Here is a 22,573-nt window from a genome sequence, read left to right on the forward strand (position 1 = left end):
GCTGCATGTTTGATTGTGGAGGGTCAATATGCTCACATCTTTTGGACTCCATGTGCAGTACATTCATTGAACCTTATGCTTGCCAAGATTGGTGAGATTGAATGGACTAATGAAATATATGTAGCAGCAAAAGAAATACAAATATTCATAACCAATCATTCAACGTCCAAGCCATTTATCGGGGTTTTGCAAAGTTGGAGCTACTGAAGGTACTCTTTTTTAATCAATATTATTTGTATTAGAAATTCTTAATTTTAATTATAAATTTATATATGATTTCTCATTTGAGATTTGACTTTTTGAAACTTGTAGGTCATTGAAACTCGTTTTTCCTCCCACATTCTTGTCATAAAGAGGCTTGTGCAGTGAGACAAGCATTACAAGCAATGGTCATTGACCCTCTTTGGGAATCATGGAGGACTTTCACTTCTGATAGTGGGCAAAAAATCAAGTCCATCATTCTTGATGATGCATGGTGGGCAAAAAAATCAAGTCCATCATTCTTGATGATCCAATACATTCTACGGTTTACTGAACCAATTTTGACCTTGATCAGGGCATTTGACACAGATACACCTTGCTTGGGGAAAGTTTACTAAAACATTGATAGTATGTTGGAGAGAATAAGGGAAATTATCGGGGCTAGTGAAAATGACTCTTATGAAACATTCTATTATTTAGTGAAGGACAGAGTTACAAAAAGGTGGAACAAAATGATCACACCATTACACCTTTTGGCTTATGCATTGCACCCTAAATATTATCATTCCAAAATTTTCTCTTGACCTAGTAGAACAACGCCAAACAAGGATTCTGAAGTGATACAAGGATACAAGACAACTTTGAGGAAAATTTATAGAGATATGGGAGTTGCAATGGAAGTACACCAAGAATTTGGAGGGTTTGTACAATCTACTGGTAGCTTTTCAAATTCAGTAGCTATGGATGATCGAGGGCATCTTGATCCTATTACTTATTGGGGCTTCCATGGTAGGGATAGCATTTATCTCTCTACTCTAGCCACCAGGTTGTTATCACATGTTGCTAGTTCCTCATCAGCTGAGAGGAATTGGAATACATATGGCTTCATCGATTCAGTGAAGCGAAACAGGTTAGGAGAGGCAAAGGCTGAGGATCTTGTGTATGTTCATTCCAACCTCCGTCTTCTATCACATGTTTAACTAGAGTATAAAAAAGGTCTGAGCAGGGTGTGGGATGTGGAGCCTGAGATCTCTAACTTGAACCTGACACTGAATGCAATGACTCACCTCAACCTACTTGAGGATATTGTTGCACCACCAGTCCATGTTGAAGAATCTAGGGCATCTAGGTAGGATGAAATTCTTCTAACGATGATAACTATTTGTGAGATACTTTTTACTTTTTCTTATTAGCGCAATATTCTCTTATTATTATTAGAGTGTGTTCTCTTACTTCATCAAACAATTACCAAAACAAAAGAGACAAGAGCACAAGATGTTGGTTCTCAGCTAGGGCAAAACCTTTCTCTCCTAGAGAGGAAAACCTTGCTGCAAATTTCTCTTATTGAAGCTTCAATTGACAAATGCCAAAGCTGAGACCCTTGTCTAGTAGATCTTCCAAGCACAAGACATAATATTTATTCCTTTTGTTCTTCAATCAATGCCTTCTTCTGCTCTGCACCTTGATCTCTTTCTTTGCACGTCTTCCGACAACTGATAGCACTTTTCTTCGCTCTTTTTCAGGCAACTGTCGAAACCCTAGGTCTCCTTAGAGATCTCTGTTTTGGTGTCTTCCTTTCCTTCTCTACCTCGCTAGGCAGTCTTCCTTCTCTTTGATACTTAGGCTTGAAGATAGGACTTTTCTTGAGGTATATTTATGAGTTGAGAGGTTGATTCTCCTAACCCTATTGCAGTTATGATTTCTCACACGTGTGGCTGATCTAGGCTTGAAATTGACCCTTTTGTTTGCTCCCTTCCTTCACTTTAGGTGTCTCTTTCTTCGCTTGATGAGGAGGCTTAATTAGTGATCTTTTCTAGCCCAACTGAGCTTCTTCTTATGACTGTAATAGCTGATCCGATATGGCAGCAGAATGAGCCCTTTCACCTTCGCATGTGTGACTGTAATTAGGTCTGAAATAGGCCTTCCAAACTCGGCCTTCTTTCCTTCCTTTCTCGCTGGATTAGAGACACCTTCTTCTTGTTTCTTCGCACTTCTTCTAGCCTTCTTCTTCGCTGATTTCAGAGATCACTTAATGCTTAATTTGTGAGGTCGAGCTACCCTATATATAGGAGTTTGTCCCTCCTATTTGGGCCGACTTGAGCTAATGGGCTGACATGCCCTTGAGTGCACCAAAAAAATAATTTTTGAGCCGACTTTGAAGAGGAGACTTGTCTTTGCTTTGGAGGATCACCTTTGACATATTTCTTTGACTCTAGTACATAGATTTGCATAGTGTAACATGCCCTCATGGGTCTTTAACAATTACATTGACTCTTTGACTTTCATAGAAGCACTTAAACATGTGCTTGATCTATGCAATGAGTAAGAAACTCATTTTTACAAATGACAAAAATAATAATTCTTTTCTTTTACAATTACAAAGATCAAAATTACATTTATGACGACCAAACCTAGTTACACTTTCTTCAACAATCCAACCTACTAATGCAACTTCCTACATTCCAGGACCCCCATCATCTATTCATGATGTAGAGTTGCAATGTGCAAAAGACAATGTAGATCCATTTGAGGATATGTTAATGTTTTTACTATTATCATTTATGATATTATGATCCTTTTTTGTTACTTTGTATGAAGGAGGATGCATTATTTCAGTGTTTCAATCTTCATATTTATAATATATCTAATGGTTTCAGTTCTAAAAGTGTTTGATGATTTCAGGGAGTATTTGATTTTTGAACTCTAAAGTGTTCTTTAAAATTTAAAAAATATTATTATATTTTATTTTTTTGTACTTGACGTATCTTTGCCGTATCCATATCTGTATCTGAATCCTGGTAACTTAGGGTATTTGAGTTGATTTGACTGAGATCATTCTCTTGGTGAAGAGGGAGTTGGGTATTTCAGTTGTTTTAGATTTGGGAGAGGTGCTTGAACTATCATAGGTTGTTGGGTGTGAAACCTTAACGCGTTCTGGATGAAATGCTTGAAGCCTAGAAAGGTGATCTACTTGATTTGTTCTTGATTTTGCTTTGAGGGTTACTTCATATTTTCTAGGGATGACTACTCTTGGTCTTAGTGAGTGGGGTAGGTTGGGAAATGCTTTCAATTTTACACATTGGAAGTGCAGGTTGTAGATGCTATTGGAAGAGGTTGAGCTTTGGCAACATGTTGAGACAAATATCACTATATCTTTTGATTCAAAATAGGTAACCAAACATCATAAGAATGAGACCAAGGTAAAAATAATCGTTCTTGATTTGGTGAAGAATAATTTGATCACTCATTGCAAAGAAAAGATTGGTAGGGAGATGTATGATGTCCTGGTTGCATTATACCAGAGTATGAGTGTATTTAGGAGAATGCTCTTGAGAAACAAGCTTTTAACCATTCACATGGCAGACTCAAATATAATGATTAGCTGCTTGGCAAGAATCACATAATTGAGAGAACAATTCCTTGCAATAGAGACAAAAGTGGTGGACGAGGAGTTGTTGCCCATGCCTTTAATGGGTTTGTTTCGTCCCAGAAACCATTTATATAGGGTGCTTGTGTTTGTGAGAAGTTACTGTCTTTTGAGAGGCCTTGGGATGACTTTTGTTGGAAGAGATAACCTTGTTTAGTTAAACAAAGTGAAGTAGAAGGCATAACTCTCATAAGGAAGATGAGGAAGGGAAATAAGAAAGGATACAAGAATGGTAACAAGGAAGAGTCAAGCCAAGGAAAGAAACATTTGAGTAATCTAAAATGTTTTAGGTGTCACCAGAAGGGAAATTAGGCCAAACAATGTACAAAGAAAAAGAATGGGAATGCCGAGCAACATAGAGAAGTTGTAGGGACTACAAGGCTTGTAGCAGAGAGCATCACTGAGCTTCCCATATTAATACTACATTTACTGTTGAAATATGTAACTAGGTTCGGTCTTCATAACGACATATGGAATCATGATTTTATGTATTTGATGTATTGAGAAAAATAAATTATTATTGTTGACCTTGAGGCATGGGCTTCATGCTCAAGAGGAATTTATTTTATAGGTCAAGCTGCCATTGAGAGCTTCTAGGGATTATGAGTCATTGTTATGTATGCATGACCCTTTTGGGCATGTTACATATTGTAAAAATATTTATGAAAGTCAAAATTAAGTCAAAAAACTCTCCAAAGACCAAGTCATAATGCAAAAGAACAAGTCGATCTTCTCGGGCATCAAGTCGGCCTAAAAGCATGGAGGAAGAGTCTATCGACCTCACTTAAGGAGGCATTCGTTCATCATAATTGAGTTCGATCTAAGTGAGAAGAAGTGACTGAAAAGAGCAGCGAAGAAAGAGATAATCTCCAACAGAAGAAATCAAAGGTTTGCATCTACTTTAGGGCTTGAATTTGTCACATGTGAGGAAGAATTAGGGCATTCACTTGTTGCAGAAAGGCTGAATTGCAGACCCTTAGGAAGCCGAATCAAGACAATTGATCTATCTTTCAAGCTGAGATCACAAGAAGACTAGCTCTAGTCAAGCGAAGGAGGAAAAGGACTAAAATTACCCCAAGTCTGCCACACATGCGAAAAGTACAGTCCATTGCAGGAAGCCGAAAGTTGCAGTCAAGGAGGTCGAGAATCTCAGACTAGTGTTGCAGGAGCGAAGGCTAAAGTGGAAGAAGAAATTGTAGTTGAATCAAGAAAGGATTAACTTTCACTTGAGGAAGTTTACTTGGTCGTAGAGAAGTTCTTGGTCAAGGGTCTAGGTCTTGGAATTCATCAATTAAAGATTCTATAAGAAGAAGAATTCTGTGGGTTTTCCTCTCAAGCTTGGAGAGGTTTTGGCCTTGGCTGATCGCCTATATCTTGTGTCCTTTGTCTCATTGTTCATTATGTTTTTGGTAGTTGTTTGATGAAGAAAACACAATAATAATCAAAGATAAAGAAGAACCTAATCAAGAAAAAGAAAAAGTCTTCACAAGCAGTTATCATTGCAAGAGAAATCATCTTTATGCTACTGCCCCAGGTTTCTCAACATGGTATCAAACCTAAGGTGACAAGTCAAGGAAGGGTAGCCCAATAAGGGACATTCAAGGACCAAAAGATTATCAAGGGCATCAAGAAGATCCTGTCATCTCCAAGGCATTTCAAGGACAAGGATTACATAAAAGAAGATCTCAAAAACCCTAGCATTCTTGGGTACCTCGCTCAATTATCAACTCAAAAAAAGGAATACTCAAAATTTAAGAAGGATTGACCAAGTTCTGAAATTTTCAAGTTTGAAAACAAAGAAATCTCAAGAAGACTATATCTCTCTCAAGACATTGAAACTCATTCCAAAGTTAAAAATTTTGGCTTCAATATCAGTCCTTCTCCAAGTAAGCAGACTTCTGAACTGTGTGCATAATGAAGCGATTTTTGAAGATACTACATCACTATTTCAAGAGGCCGAAGGCCTAATTCAAATATTCAAAATAGTCTGAATCCTTTGACAAGAAGATCGAATCTCTGTGACTTAAAGAAGAAGATTGTTTTTCATCTCCAAATTATTTGTAGCAACCACATGATTCCCAGACATCCTTATAAAGGAGTCAAATTCCTAAAGAAGACCGAGAAATTCATGAAGACAGTTCATATCATAGTTTGCAAGTGACCCTCAATCCTCCTTTTATACTTTTCCTGTTGACATATCAACGGCCGAGATTAAGTCCCTAATCAATGACTAAGATTAGATTTGGCTTGATCCATGTCTTTTGGACCATTCTAACACAATTTCATATTAATACACATTATTTTATTTTCCCAAACTTAGGGACTCCATTAAAAATATTAATTATTTTAATATCTCCTGATTTGTTTAGCATCTGCCCAAACCCTTTCTGGGTATTGGAGATCTCATGTGCCCTAATCTCTCCACCAAATTTCGTGGCTAGAGCACATCCGATGCTACCCCAAATCAACATTAATAAAATTGGGTCATGTCATGTAGTTGCAGATAACATGGATAAATGCTCTCCCTCATGAGCATGATCAAGAGAAAGGGATCTCGTCCTTTGGAAGGATGCATGAAGGCGTGTTTCACATTTTGACTTGATGAAATCAACATAATAAGACCTCATATGGAATATGAGGTGGTTGACAAAAATGAAGGAACTATGGATAGAAGTTCCTGAGGAGAAATATGTGAAGAAAGTAAGAGATCGTGAAAGATGCAACTATGGAAAAGGAAATCAACTTCCAATGTCTAGAAGAATTGACTATGATATCTCCATAGGAAAGATATGAAGTCTGTAATGGAAAGAATGGAATCCCTTGACATCGAATATCTTGGAGATGTGTCAATATGAATGCAGGATGTTGATGTTGCAACACGCAAATGTCATGATGAAGGGCCATCACAAAATCTAATTTTTGATTTTTGAATAATATTTGGATGGGCTAATACAGGTCTACCTAAAAGTGTGGATGTCATCTACAATTGATACTCATGTGGAAGGATGAAAGACCCTGAAAGATACATGATGTGGAAAAGGTAGTTGTATGAGGAAAAGCTAGATATGGTCCAATGGATCACTCTCTGATGAAAGGAAGGATGACATGACTGCTCTAATTCAAGAAGGAAAGTGATGGATGGATGATACCCTACGAAGAAGTCCCAAAAGATGAAGGCCCCATATCAAAGAAGATAAAATTCATGACATCGAAAGAGGGAGCCCTACAAGTAGCTGATTGTCCCATGATCTCCACCTAGAGAGCTGCTGGAAGCAAGTCCCTAGTTAATAGGGAGCTTAGACAGGTCCCTGGTTAAGAGGGAGCTTGGACAAGTCCCTGGTTAAGAGGGAGCTTGGGTACTTTCCTTTCATAGGAATGGGTGTATCCTCCCTGAATGAGAGTGAGAGATAGACACATCATTCTTGTCTTCACTTGGGAAGAAAGAATGGAGGATTGGCTAAGCATTTGGCATCCGATACTCTTTGAGGATGTAGTAGGGCATCCAAGATAAGAGTAGTTGTAGAAGACATATATTCTTTGAGGACTAGGAATCCAAGATAAGAATAATCCTAGAAGAACATATCCTAAGAGAACTCGGGTGGGATATCTTCCTTGAGAGACAATGATGAAGGTGTCTATAAATCATTGGTCTTGCCAGCATTGTGCTCTAATCTTGTGGAGAGATTGAGTTGTTAGTTAAGGCCTTGCTATGTGACAATGCTGGATGATATTGTGCTAAACAAATGGGTTACCAATCCGACTCTTCTTATGAGAATTCTTCAGATTGAGAACGTGCAAGTACCTTGTATGGATTTTGAATACCTCCCTAGTTAAGAGGGAGTGTTGAAATATGTAACTAGGTTCGGCCTTCATAATGACATATGTAATCATGATTTTATGTATTTGATGTAATGAGAAAAATAAATTATTATTGTTGACCTTGAGGCATGGGTTTCATGCTCAAGAGGAATTTATTTTATAGGTCAAGCTCCCATTGAGAGCTTCTAGGGCTTATGAGTCATTGTCATGTATGAATGACCCTTTTGGGCATGTTACATATTGTAAAAAGATTTATGAAAGTCAAGTCAAAGAACTCTCCAAAGACCAAGTCATAATGCAAAAGAACAAGTCAGCCTTCTCAAGCATCAAGTCGACCTAAAGACAACTTCAAGTTGGCCTAAAAGCATGGAGGAAGAGTCTATATATAGGAGGACTTAGCCTCACTTAAGGAGGCATTCATTCATCATCATCAAGTTCGATCTAAGGGAGAAGAAGTGACTGAAAAGGGCAGCGAAGAAAGAGATAATCTCCAACAGAAGAAATCAAAGGTTTGCATCTATTTTAGGGCTTGAATCTGTCACACGTGCGAGGAAGGATTAGGGCATTCACCTGTTGCAGAAAGGCTAAATTGTAGACCCTTAGGAAGCTGAATCAAGACAAGGAATTGATCTATCTTTCAAGCCGAGATCACAAGAAGACTAACTCTAGTCAAGCAAAGGAGGAAAAGGACTAAAATTACCCCAAGTCTGCCACACATGCGAAAAGTACAGTCCATTGTAGGAAGCCGAAAGTTGCATTCAAGGAGGCCGAGAATCTCAGACTAGTATTGCAGGAGCGAATGCTAAAGTGAAAGAAGAAATTGCAGTTGAATCAAGAAAGGATTAACTTTGACTTGAGGCAAGTTTACTTGGTCTTAGAGAAGTTCTTGGTCAAGAGTCTAGGTCTTGGAATTCGTCAATTGAAGATTCTATAAGAAGAGGAATTTTGTGGGTTTTCCTCTCAAGATTGGAGAGGTTTTGGCCCTAGCTGATCACCTATATCTTGTGTCCTTTGTCTCTTTGTTCATTATGTTTTTCGTAGCTCTTTTATGAAGAAAACACAAAAATAATCAAAGCTAAAGAAGAACCTAATCAAGAAAAGAAAAAGCCTTCACACACAATTATCATTGCAAGAGAAATCATCTTTATGCGACCGCCCCAGATTTCTCAACTCTTTCTCCATGGTTTCTTGTTTATCTTCCAACATTGTTTTAGGTGTTGGGTGGCATGTGCACATTGGGCCATGGCGACCTATGATTTATGACAAGCAAATATTCAACAAGAGGGAGGAATGAGTGTGGAGTTGGGTGATCATGCTACTTAGCTTGTGAAAGGATTGGGATACATTTCCTCTTGGATCTCAGTAGGTGGTGTTCTTGAGTTGAATGATGGATATTTTTTCCTAGTTTGAAGAAAATCTTCTTTTAGTTTCTTGAATAATAGAGTTCAATGTAGAGTGTATTTGACGGACTTCAATGTATTAGTGATGATTGCAGTCTTGGAAGTTTAAGGACTTTGGCTAGAGGTGTGCCTGATTGTGGCCTTTATAGTTTTCTAGTTGATCCTATGGCATTTATACATGTCATTGTGATGTTGAATGAGCATTTTAGTTTTAATAAGGCAGATGCAGAGTATGTATGGTGGTGTTTCATAGAGATATTTTCAAAACCTATTATGGAAACAATGATTGATCCAAACATGTAGTTGATGGAAGTATTAAAGAGTACCATGATAGGTTTGTTGGATTTTCTCAAAAAGAGGGAGTTGACCTTAATAAGCCTCTTGCGCTATTTACTAAGGACTCTCTCAAAGGAGAGACTTGGCCCTGTTAAGGGTTTTGCTTCAATTACCATATGTTTTGAGGTGCATGGACAAGGTACTCATGTTTATAGTTTGTTGGAAGCCCCGTGTATTGTTGTTTGCACTATGAGCTTGGTATTATAGGATGGATATGATTTTTGTAGAATTTTATGTTTGTGATTTTGATAGATTTGATCCACTTGTCTTGGTCTTGCATAAAGATGTGATCATCTTTGTAGGAATCTCAAAATAACTCTTGATGTGGTTTCTTAAGATTTTGGAATGTGAAGTTGGATTTGATCCACTTGTCTTGGTCTTGTACAAAGATGTTATCATCTTTGCAAGAAGCTTATAAAAACTCATGATGTGGTTTTTGAAGATTTTGGATTGTGAAGTGTGGGAATTCGATAGTTCATTAATGGTTTAGGGTTATGTTCCTTTAGATTTATAGGCTGCCAAGCCCATAGGATTGGGGAGGTTTGAGACGTGCTGATGGTATCTTGGTTTGTTAAAGAACCTTTGGTTGAGTCAGTGTTTTATTTCGTGACTACTGCGAATGTAGATTTGTAGGTAGTAGGTCCATTGCACATTAAGGGGGAGAAGGTTTGCATTTGTTAAGACGTTTTCCTCTCAAAGAGGAAGTGTTATCTTTTGGGTTGCTTGGGAGTGTTTATACCATGTTAGCGATGCCTTGATGTGGTGTGGGGTGCATGGTGGAACTTTGGTCCCCTAGTTGTATCCTAGACATCTTGGTCCATAATATTTGGAGGGATTTTTATGGTTGGTTTCTTGACCTTGGACTTGGTGCTAGAGTGGCACACTACTTGAGAAGGTGGTTTATCTTATATGGTGTATGGATCTAACTTGGAGGAGCATTGGGCACTAAAGTGAAGGGTAGTCGACCCTAGGAGCATTGGGACCACTTGACATACCTTAGGAGGAGCACTTGACTTGAAGATGCTTTGGTTGAGGGAACATTGCTCTAGGTTGACTATGGACCCAAGACACATATGTTGAGGAGGTGCATTGGAGCATTGGGTGTTCATCATGGTGTTGGAAATGTAAATAGTTTTGGTCTTCATAATTGTTATTGTACTCATTTCAATATGTATATCTTATGTAACAAACAAAAGAAGAAAGAAAAGTTATTATTCTAAGGCATGCATTTCATATTAATGGTCTTCTAGGTAAAATCCTGTTCTTCATGCTTCTAGGGTTTGTTAGATCATAATTTATTGTCATGAGTCAAGAGAGTCAACATCATGATTATAAGACCCTTTAGGGGAAGATGTACCTTGTAAAATAATTTATTTTGAGTCTAGAAAGTCCTGGGAACCTCCAACGTACAAGTCGGCTTAAAGGAGGGGATTCGACCCCTTGGAAAGGCTTTTAAATACATGCAACTTCTACCTCATTGGTCACTCATTCGATTCTCTCTCATAAGAAGTTCGATCTGAAGTTGGGAGCTAGAAGAAAGGAAGAGAAAAGGTCTAGAAGGCAAAGAGAATTCAAGAAGAAGAAGAAGGAAAGATTGTTTTTGGGCTCTATCTCTCTCACACGTGCGAAAACTAGAGTTTTTGTAGCTTCAAGGAAGGCCAAAATTACAGGATCATGTTATTGGAAGAGCGAATATTCTGATTTGATTTCGTTGACCTTGGAAAGACATTATCTTGCTCAAAGGAGGATCTCTTAAAGAATTGTCTTGTGCTGGAATTAGAGTTTTTGCAGCAGCTACAAGATCAAAGTTGCAGGGTAGAAGTTGGGGTCAAAGTTGAAACAAGATCAAACCTTATTGATCTAATCCTATTAGAAGGGCTTCTTGGAGGGATGACTTGTTGCTTGAAGGAGGGCTTGGTCTAGGGTTTGGGTCTTGGTTGTCTCATTTGAAGCAAATTCTATAAGAAGAAGAGATTTTTCTGGGTTTTCCCCTTGGAGGGTTTTTCCCCTGGCTTGGAGCTTAATTTCTGTGCCCATTTTATTTACTATTTTTCTCTTGATAATTGTTTGATGAAGAAGAACTAATAAAGAAAACACAAGAAGATAAATAAAGTTCATAAGAAATTATTAAGGTTAAGGAAAATCTGAATTAATCACTGCCACATTGCATTTTTCCAACATGGTATTAGAGCTAAGGTGAACAAGAGAAGGCAACTGGAAAGATCATCTTGTGGACATAAGAAAGGTTTGCCAAGGGAAATCACTTGCAGAAGGATCAAGACTACATCAAGCTCTCATCAAAGAAGATCACAAGAAGGTTTTTGATCTCTCTTGGAAGGAGATCTATTTAAAGGCTCATTGGAAGACATCTTTGAAGGAAGCATCAAAGAATCTTGGTGTCATTCATCACTCTTGGAAGTTGTTGTTGAAGGAATCCTAGAAAACATCTTTCAAGGACATCATTGAAGTCTCTTTGAAGATCTTGAAAGCATCAAGATAGTGGGAGACATCATCAAAGAAGAAAATATTCTTGGTTGACAAGTAAGTACCATATTGTTATGTTATGTCTGAATCTATAGGTCATATGGGTTCTTTCTGCAAGGAAAGCAATATGCTAACTGGCTCAACAAATTTCCTAGGATGGAAGAAAAGGATTGTCCTAACACTTACAAAACACGAAGTAATGGAATATGTCCTGGGTGAAGTTGCTAAACCTAGTAAAGACAAGACTCAAGAGTTAGCAAAATACAAGAAAGGAGAAGTAAGAGCACAAAGGATCATTGCTGAATCCATTAAGGATCATCTAGTTCCCTTGCTGATTTAAAGACATCTAAGGCTATGTATGATAAGCTAGTAAAGTTGTACTCTATAAGTACATCAGGTCAAAAGATTTCCTTGAGAAACCAACTATACAGAATAAGGAAATCGAAGGATGAAGACATGGCCTCCCATCTAATGAAGATTTCACAAATAAGAGATCGACTACATGGGCTTGGGGAGACAATTTTTGACTCTAAAATGACCATCTGTGTACTAAATGCATTGCCACTAGAATGGAGCCGTTTTGCAACTAGCATCTACTCTAAGAAAGATACTACTCCTTTTGACGAGTTGTGGGCTCAACACATCTTGGAAGAAACTAGGATCAAGGCAAAGGATGGCACTGAATCAAATGAACAATCTCAAGCCTTCGTTGCAAGAACTAGGAAGTTGAAGAAGGGAAAGTTTGGAAAGTCCAAGAAGAAGCCAAATATGTCGAAGCTTCAATGCTTTGGATGCAATGAATATGGACACTTTAAAAGGGACTGTCCTAACAAGCTGAAGAACAAAAGAAAGGAAAGAAGTGAAGCCCACATAGCTGAAAAGAAGGGAGAACCTGAGAAGACGCCGAAGAGAGAATATGTCAAAGATCTTTACTATTGAAGAAGGCATCCTCTCTATCAGGTTCCTTATGAAGTTTATCTTTCCTTCATTTAGAATAGTATGCATTGTTGTTTACTCTAGAAGAGTCTTGATTTTGTAAGAACTTGGCATTATAGACATAAGCATGTGATAATAGAAGAATTAGAGTTGCTTCAATAAGAATCATCTAGTTTATAAAAATGAGAAGATTAGGACCATTTTGCATATTATTGTTCATCCAAGCATTATCTAACATTATGTTAGAGGTAGTCATTTTGCTAAGATGGATCATCAAGATCCTATAAGAACCATCATTTTGGAAGGTTAAGCATTATGACAAGGTTAGTATATATTCCATATAGTATGGAAACAATACTCTTGAAGGATGAAGGAATGTAGTTGGTCAAGTTGAAGGCTTATAGTTAGATGATTGGATGAAAGCATATGAATGCATATTTGAAGTAACTCTTCTCCTGGATAGGATTCATATGTACAAGAATCTTGTAAAAGAAGTTGGTCATAAAATATGCTTAGTATGGTTATATGATGCTTAAAAGAAGAATTTGACTTACTTTAGAATGGATAAGGGTTCAAGACATTCTCACTGGATTATATAGAATAAGTGATCAGTATCCAGTATAGTCTCTATTAGAAAATTGTAACCTGGTAATCAAGTTTGATCCTTGGGAAATTTGATGCATGAAGGGAGATTCTCGTGCAGATGGATCATGAGGACATTGATGTTTTGATAAGTCATCTTGATGATGTAAGTCTAATGTTTTTTATTATTGGTTATCTGGTTAACGCATTGTTTTGCTACCTAGAAGGATATTGTAGGAATATATGATTAATGTTGAGGCAAGCTCAACATATGATTCTGGCAATTATGAAGTCAAGATGTTTTCATCTTAAGGTTGTAATGCGAGAAGATTATCTAAAGTTCAAGCTCGTGCAAAGGAGATCACTTTCATGAGGAAGCTATAATTAGCTTGAAGTTCGGCAAGGCTCAACATAATGCCTTTGTTGATGATGACAAGATGAAAGTGATGAGAAATATTGATGACCTAAACCTTGTCACAAGATAGAAGGAATTAGATGGCTCCATGATACCCATAAAGAAAGAAAGCTCAATGCGCTAGAAAGAGGGAGCCATGCAATGATCTCCATAAAGAACAAGTGGTTGATACTCTTGTAAGCTAGATAGCTTGTGGTTATGACATCTCGAATTAAAAAGGAAGTAAAGAATCTCCTCTAGATTTGAGAGGGAGTGTAGGAGTCTCCTTGAACAGGAACAAGGATCTATTCCCTAATCAAGAGGACATGGGGATATCCTCTCTGATTGAGAGGGAGTGATGATGGACACCACATGTGCATTCTCTTCTTCATGTGTCGTGCACCTGACCAGGACTGAGAAACATAAGTCTAAGTGAAGGCCATGGAAAAATGATGGTGGAGGGTTGGATAAGCATCTATTGTTTCCTTGAGGATAGATAATCCAAGAAAGTAAAGGTACTGGCATCTTTGAGGACAAGACATTTATCCAAGATAAGAGTGGTCGAAGAGGACCGATATTCTTTGAGAATTAAGGGTTAAAAATCCAAGATAAGAATAGTCCTAAACGGACTTGCCTAGTGAACATCTGGATGGGGTATGTGGCTTAGAGGTAGTGCAATATCTCGCGTAAAGCCTCCCAACATAATGCTCTCGAATGAACTTGAGCTTGTCTAGTTAGGCCTCAAAGGCAATGCTGGTTATAATATTGATGCTTACAATTGGCTTGTTAATTCGACTCTTCTTATGAGAACTCTTTAGCTTGAGAATGATGTTGTACTGGTTATACGATTATGAATACCTCCCTAGTTAAGAGGGAGTGTTGGAAATGTAACTAGTTTCGATCTTCATAGTTGTTATTGTACTCATTTCAATATGTATATCTTATGTAACAAACAAAAGAAGAAAGAAAAACTGTTATTTTAAAGCATGGGTTTCATATTGATGGTGTTCTAGGTAAAAGCATGTTCTTCATGCTTCTAGGGTTTGTTAGATCATAGGATTTATTGTCATGAGTCAAGAGAGTCAACATCATGATTATAAGACCCTTTTGGGAAAGATGTACCTTGTAAAAGAATTTATTTCGAGTCTAGAAAGTCGTGGAAACCTCTAAAGTACAGGTTGGCCCTAGCAACTACAAGTCCGCCTAAAGGGGTGGATTCAGCCCATTGGAAAGGCTATAAATACAGGCAACCTCAACCTTATTAGTCACTCATTCGATTCTCTCTCATAAAATGTTTAATCTGAAGATGGGAGCTAGAAGAAAGGAAGAACGAAGGTCTAGAAGGCAAGGAGAATTCAAGAAGAAGAAGGATTGTTTTTGGGCTCTATCTCTCTCACATGTGCGAAAATTAGGGTTTCTACAACTTCAAGGAAGGCCGAAATTGCAGGTCCGAATTGCAGGAGATCAAGTTGTAGGATCAAGTTTCTGGAAGAGCAAATATTCTAATTTGACTTCGTTGGCCTTGTAAAGACATTATCTTGCTCAAAGGAGGATCTCTTGAAGAACTGTCTTGTGCCGAAATTAGGGTTTTGCAGCAGCTACAAGATCAAAGTTGTATGACGAAGTTGCAGGGTCGAAGTTGAAGCTGGAAGTTCAATAAAGCAGGATCGAACCTTATTGATCTAATCCTATTGGAAGGGCTTCTTCGAGGGCTAACTTGGTGCTTGGAGGAGGACTTGGTCTAGGGTTTGGGTCTTGGTTGTCCTATATGAAGCAAATTCTATAAGAAGAAGAGATTTTTCTGGGTTTTCCCCTTGGAGGGGTTTTTGTCTGGGTTGGAGCCTAATTTCTGTGTCCACTGTCTTTACTATTTTTCTCTTGATAATTGTTTGATGAAGAAGAACTAATAAAGAAAACACAAGAAAATTAATAAAGTTCACAAGCAATTATTAAGGTTAAAGAAAATTTGAATTAATAGCTGCCACATTGCATTTTCCAACACTTGGAGAGTGAGGAACCTTGTGATGAGGAGCACTTGACTCTTGGATCCCATGCTTAGAGACACACCACTTGAGGAATATTCTCTTGACATGTGTACACCTTGGAAATGTTGAAATTTCTAAGTATTACCCGCTAGAAATTTTATCTGTATTCTCTGGTTTATTTCTCCTACTTGTTAATTATGAACAAGTTATTTAATCACATAAATACTGAAATAAACACAATATAGTCTCAACCATCTACAGATCAACAACTGAAAGAAATAGAAAACGCACAAGTGACACTGTTATTTTTGGACAACTCGTTCCCGAAAAAACCAAACTTGGGAAAACAGGTGCAACAATTCTGAGGGTTATTTTATTATGCAGTCTTTCTGAGTACAACTGAGTGCCAAACCAGCTCACCCGCCAGAGAAAATAATCCGGCAGTAATACCTCTCTATTCGGAAGCAGGTATTCAGAAAGTCTGCCCAACAAAACCCTCTCCAGCACAATATGAAGCTTAGCGTTAGCCCTCCTGGCCTTTGTGTTAGCTCGAAACTCACTGCGTCAGCTCTCTGAGGCTTTGCGCAGCCTCTCTGACTCTCTGCTCACTCCTGCAGCCTCTGCATGGATGACGTAGGCCCTTCTAGCCTCTGCGCAGTCCCTTCTGCCTCTGCGTGGCTCCCTCTGGCTCAACATCTGCCTCTCTCTACTTCTGCGCTGGTCTCTCAACACTATCTCTGCCTCTCTGCAACTGATCATTGATTCGATTTCTCTTAGCAAACCCCGCTCTAGAAAATCGAATTATTGATCATTCTGGTGTATCTCCAACTGACCCTCAAGCCTCCTCCTATACTTTTTCTATTGAGTCTTCAACGACCGAGACTACATCTCTAATCAATTGCTAAGATTAGATTTGGCTTGATACATGTCATTTAGAACTTTCTAACCCAGTTTTATATTAATACCCATTAATATTTCATTTTTCCTAAGTTTAGACTTAGGAACTCCATTAAAAATATTAATTATTTTAATATCTCCTTAACCAGGTAGAATCTGCCCAAATCATTTCTGGGTCTTGGAGATTTCATGTGCTTTAGCCTCTCCACCAATTTTCATGGCTAGAGCACATCCGATGCTACCCCAAATCAACAGGAAAGAGAGTGATTCACTTGGAGAACTTATCTGCATGGATGACGCAGACCCTTCTGGCCTCTGCGCAGTCCCTTTTGCCTCTGCGTGGCTCCCTCTGGCTCAACGTCTGCCTCTCTCTACTTCTGCGCTGGTCTCTCGACACTATCTCTGCCTCTCTGCAACTGATCATTGATTCGATTTCTCTTAGCAAACCCCGCTCTAGAAAATTGAATGACTGATCACTCTGGTGTATCTCCAACTGACCCTCAAGCCTCCTCTTATACTTTTTCTGTTGAGTCTTCAATGGCCGAGACTACATCTCTAATCAATTGCTAAGATTAGATTTGGCTTGATACATGTCATTTAGAACTTTCTAACCCAGTTTTATATTAATACCCATTAATATTTTATTTTTCCTAAGTTTAGACTTAGGAACTCCATTAAAAATATTAATTATTTTAATATCTCCTTAACCAGGTAGAATCTGCCCAAATCATTTCTGGGTCTTGGAGATCTCATGTGCTTTAGCCTCTCCACCAATTTTCATGGCTAGAGCACATCCGATGCTACCCCAAATCACTAGAAAAGAGAGTGATTCACTTGGAGAACTTATCTTGAGGTTAGATTAGGTTGCTTGTCGATGTAGTCAACCTCGTTTGTTGTTGGCACCTCTCACCTATTCTTTGTAAAGGGAGGAGAAGGTCTTCAGTTCTAGCAAGAGTTCATTAGATCATTGTATCTTGGGTATGAACTTATCTTGAGTCTTTGTACTTGTCTTAATGAAGGGAGGACGGCATTATGGTTTATGAGAGGCAAAACCTAGAGAAGACTAGAAGTGCTAGGGTTGGAGTCCTCGTGTAATAAAAGCCTGGGGTTTTTTGGCCAATAAACCTTAGAGGAGACTTGGAGTGCTTTGCTGGGGGAACTTGTGTGAGGCATGCCTGGAGAAAGATCAAGGGTGGACTTGTGGGTGCTGATGCTAGCTTCTTGTTGAAACTTTGGTGTGGCGAAGGGTAGCTTGGTGTGATGCCTTGCTAGGTCATATTCATCTGTTAGCTTTTGCTGTTGACTGTGGAAGCCTTAGCTACGGTTTGGATGCATGGGAGAGTCCTAGCTTGTGTTAAGCTTGAAGGACATCTTGTACCAGCTTGTGATATGTTGTTGCTATGTAGTTGTAATTTCATTTGTTGTATATATGAGTTATACCTTTCTGTTGAAGCTGTGTACTTCTAGATCTGATTTTCTGCTTATGTTCTCATGGCAATTTAATAATTTTATGTGGGGCTCCTGTGTGCCGATTAAACATAAAAATGAACAACTTTTGTTTAGTGATTTGACTAGTAAATAGAAGCCAGAGGTCAGATCTGTGGCTGTAACAAAACTGCTGTTTATAAGTTATTCTCAGATCTGTTATATTCTGGAGATTGTGCCATTGGACCTGGAAATCTAGCACCCTTGAAGTACAATGTTTCTGTGTTTATTTTCTTGGGCTGCCTTATGTATTTGGTTGGAGGGAAGTGAAATATATGCTGTTGTAATTTATATTTCAGATTCTGTCAGAAGCCTGAAAGTTCACAGGAAATAGAACCAGAAAACCTCAAGTAAATGAGGTGGTATTTTTTTAATTTTGGCTAAGTGCTGCTACTTGAAATTTGCACACATTGTTAAACCATGCCCTGATAAACCTGTTTGCCTCCTGATGATAATCATACTTGTCCTAGCTGAATACTGTTAGGTACAAGGGTAAATATTTATGTAAATAGAAGTGTGTTGAAGGGTTGGTATGTGGTAATTGACTAATAGCAGTGTTCCACGAGGATGCCTCCTCCAGGGTGAGGGGTGTGCCTTTCATGTTTCCCATGCTCTGGGGACGATGGGATGCCTGGGGAAACATTTCTCTACATGCCCCTTTGGGGGAAACTTGGGGAAACACATGGGGAAATGTTTCCCTAGTGTGGGGAATGTGTTTCCCCGAAAGGGGGATGTTTGAGTGCACTTCTTCCCAGAAGGGGTATGCCTGGATCTCCCCTAGATTTTTTGTCAAACAACCCATGAGGATAGAAGAAAAAAGCTTTGAGAGGAAGAGAGGAGTCTAGGACCTTGGTAATCAATGGTAATATTAAAAGTTACATTCTTCTTTATCTTACCTTTTCTATCCTTTTACTTAAATTTTAACATTGCCATAGTTTCAGGATGTTTGAGAGTGGTTCCAACCTCATCACTTTATATTGAGAAAGTAGAATTTCAGATCCCATTCAGAGTTCAGCAGACTTACAATTTTCAGAATTCAAGTATTGGCAGGATTATAGCATTTCCACTAGACTGCATATGAATTTGCATGGGATGAATTGTTATTGTTTGGATTTTATCATTATTATTTTTATAATTTTAGAGACAGGGACCCCTTTGCTAGGGACTCTGACATCCCCCCATTCCCCCTGAATTTTCCTGAAATTTGGTGGTCCTCGCACATGTCCCCCTTGTGCCTCTCCCTGCTCCCGTGCTCCCCTGTCCCAGAAACTTGGTGGAACATAGACTAATAGTAGTAAGAAATATTTTGAATGTGATATCATTTGTCACGTGGTTGACACTCCACACCAACGTAATGACATAGATAGCCTTGCAGGGAAATCATGCAATAGGGTCTTTTAGTGAACATTTTATGGTTTTGATTATGTATTCTTTCTATTTTGTTTCACTTCTCTTTGATCGATAGATTATGGAGTTTCGAGCATAATTTTTAATGGATAGCTGAAGCCTTTTTACGTGTTGCTTTTGATGATCTTCTTGTTTGCTTGTTTATTCCAATATATTCTTGTGCTACAGTAGTGATTTTCTTGAGTTTCTACTGCCTCCCTTAATATAACTTGAGACATCATATCATTGATTTTGTGATAAGAATATTCAAGGTTTAAGGTAAGTGGAACATCAATTTCAATGGTTCGCTGATAAAGAAGATATTTTTGTCCATGTATGATGTGTATTTTCTTAAACCTAAACATCATCTATATTGAAAAACCAATTGATTGTTTCTTTTTCCTAACCAACTCAATGTGCTCTGATTTTTTGCTTATATATTTTATCAACATGACCTGTTTTTTGTCTTGCAGGTACATTTTGAAGGTTACTATCAGTCGTAACTATGTCAGTAACATTGTCGAGTACCAAGACTTCTGGGTAAGTCTATTGGATCCTTCAGCACTTGGAAGTTATTTAATGTGCATCACTAGAGATGTTGAATGCTAATCAGTAAACATTAATTATCTGAAACAAGAAAGCCACTATATTTTATGGCTAAGAATTAACTAAAGCAAGTTAGAATTATTGCAAGGGTTTTGACTTTTTGGGTATATGGTTTATCATGTACCTGGTCGTTAAATTATTTAATTTTTGAGTTTCTCTCTTTCTATTATTTTTTTTAATGTCTGCCCTGGAGTTTCTTCACTCTTGAGAAAAAAGCTAGTCAAGATAAATTAGTACATACAAGACTAAAATATTTTCTGCTTCACGGATATTTGTAGCCAACTGTATTGACATGTAAGAGTTGAAGGAAGAGCAGTATCTATCAAAGGTTTTGCAGGCATAAACATTGGAAACACAGAGCAGTACCTATCAAAGGTTTTGCAGTCATAAACATTGGAAACACAAAGATAAGATGCTTTAGTATAGCCCAAAGGGGTTAGCTCAACTGTTTGTCGCCAATTTACTGGGCATTTGGTTAGTTTTGTGCATGTAGGTGCCTGATTCAAATTCCCCTGGGTGTGGTGCACTAGTCTATCCCAATGGGCTTACGACTATCGAAATATCATCCATGAATGTGGGAAAGCATCCCTTGGGTACCCTGTGAGATTTTCCATGGACTAAAAGATGGTTTATTATGCACTGCTAACAATCTAATTTATAAATTTTAAATTATTCATACTTCATATCTAGCATATTTCTACAGATTTGTACTGTAGAATTCCATGTATAGTATTTGAGGGAGAGGATAAACGTTTAGTTTGGAACTGTCGTATCTGTTATTTATGACTTTACCTGCTTGAAATAGGTACGGAATTATACACCACTTCCAACAGTTAACAACAGCATCAAGGTTTGTCCATTTAACCTGTCATCTTCTGCAAATAGAACAGAAATAGGGGTTGGCCTATATGGATACTTTTCTTCTTTTTTGTTTTTTGGAAATTCTGTGCTGGTTATAGATTTGATTGTTGCTTTTGTCTGTTAATTGAGATTGGTTGTTATTCAGATGGAGGTCGGGATTGAGGATTGCCTACATATTGAGTTTGAATATAGCAAAAGCAAGTGAGTCATATGCTGCTGCATTTACTTCATGGTTTTATAATGCAGCAGAAGAAAATGTTTCTAACTGCTTAAATATTCTGCCCAGGTATCACTTGAAAGATGTAGTCATTGGCAAGATATACTTTCTTCTTGTCAGAATCAAGATCAAGAACATGGAGCTTGAGATTAGACGGAGAGAGTCCACCGGATCAGGGCCAAATACATATGTTGAAACAGAGACCCTTGCAAAATTTGAACTCATGGATGGCGCTCCTGTTAGAGGTAAATATATTTTAGTCTCAGTGGAGGTAAATTTTTTTCATTTTCAGTGGAACTTTGGTTTTTATTTAAGTTTTTAGACAATAATTTAGTATATTCGTCCTTTTCAGGCTCCTGATCATTTATAGTGTCTGAAATTCATTCACTAAGGAAAATATTATGTCCTGGTTTCTTGTTTTTGGGATTGCCCTTTTTTCCTTTTGTATGTTCACATTTGTGACGAAGTATGTAGCACAGGATAATTTGTTTCAACTGATGACATGCCTTATGGACCTGTTGATCCCTCTATTAAAATTATCTGGCATGGCCATATATGACTTGTAATATTTGCTACCTGATTAGTATCTCCTCCTTTTTATATTTCTTGCTGATTCCATGTTCCTAAGACCTCTCAGGTGTTGTGCGTCAACACATATTACAGTTTATTAAATCAGCCCAGACAAAATAATTCATTGCAAAAGCTAATTTACAATGTATGCAGTGAGTTTATATCTGTAGTTTCTGGCTTGATAATCCGCAAATAGATGAGAGGATGCAAATTATCTGTCTTTGGTCATGTAACTATATTTTAATTTGAAAAATGCTTCTTATACTAACAAAAAATATAATATAAGGAGGGTGAAATCGGGCACAATTACTTGCAAGCTAAAGGAAAGGTCTTTCAAGTATGATTGAACCTCTATATAACAGCGACGTACATTCTTGAAATGAGAATACTTTAACAGTTTAATTCAAATTGGATATACAAATCTTTCAGCAAACATATTATAAGGACGTAGAGCTACTCATACTTCCTATATTGAGAATATTGCATTTAATCATTTCTTTTCTTTATACAGTTAAATTCCAAGACGATTGTCTTTCTTCAAACAAATCTTAGGTATAGTTCAGTGAGGAGGCCCGACATTGTTCTTTGAGAGTCTACAGCTGCTTTGTTGAATTCCGGAAAGCGTTCGACACAATGCCAAGGGAGGCGCTTTTTCAGAGACTCCGTGACATTGGGTTTTCCGAGACTCTCTTGGCAGCCATCATGAGATTGTATGAATCTGTTATTGGACTCATAAAGTTGGCTCACAGCCTGTCAGATTTCATTAAGAGTACCATTGGTGTTAAACAGGATTTCCCTCTCTAGCCTACCCTTTTCGGGATTTATATCAATGAGTTGGAGTCATTCCTCTAGGGGCACACGCAGGAGGGGGCTGACTGCCGTCTCCATCAGGTGTTGATTTCTCTACTCCTTTTTGCTGATGACTTGGTTTTATTGGCCTCTACCCCGAGGGCCTGTAGAGACAACTGGATGCCCTAGCCAATTTCT

General features: G+C 38.0%; 1 protein-coding gene across 1 annotated transcript in view; it reads left to right on the forward strand.

Moving 5' to 3' along the window:
* The window catches only part of LOC149239699 (vacuolar protein sorting-associated protein 26B), a 227,820-nt gene that overhangs the window by 184,965 nt on the left and 20,282 nt on the right, over positions 1-22,573 (forward strand). The window contains exons 9-12 of the mRNA XM_089373493.1: positions 19,806-19,872; positions 20,744-20,788; positions 20,945-21,000; positions 21,086-21,261. Of these exons, the coding sequence (XP_089229619.1) occupies positions 19,806-19,872; positions 20,744-20,788; positions 20,945-21,000; positions 21,086-21,261 (344 nt within the window). The remainder of the gene's footprint in view (positions 1-19,805; positions 19,873-20,743; positions 20,789-20,944; positions 21,001-21,085; positions 21,262-22,573) is intronic.

This window comes from Pinus tabuliformis, chromosome 8 (assembly GCF_031772625.1).
Source record: "Pinus tabuliformis cultivar Carrire ecotype Pingquan chromosome 8, CPIR1, whole genome shotgun sequence".
Taxonomy (NCBI): Eukaryota; Viridiplantae; Streptophyta; class Pinopsida; order Pinales; family Pinaceae; genus Pinus; species Pinus tabuliformis.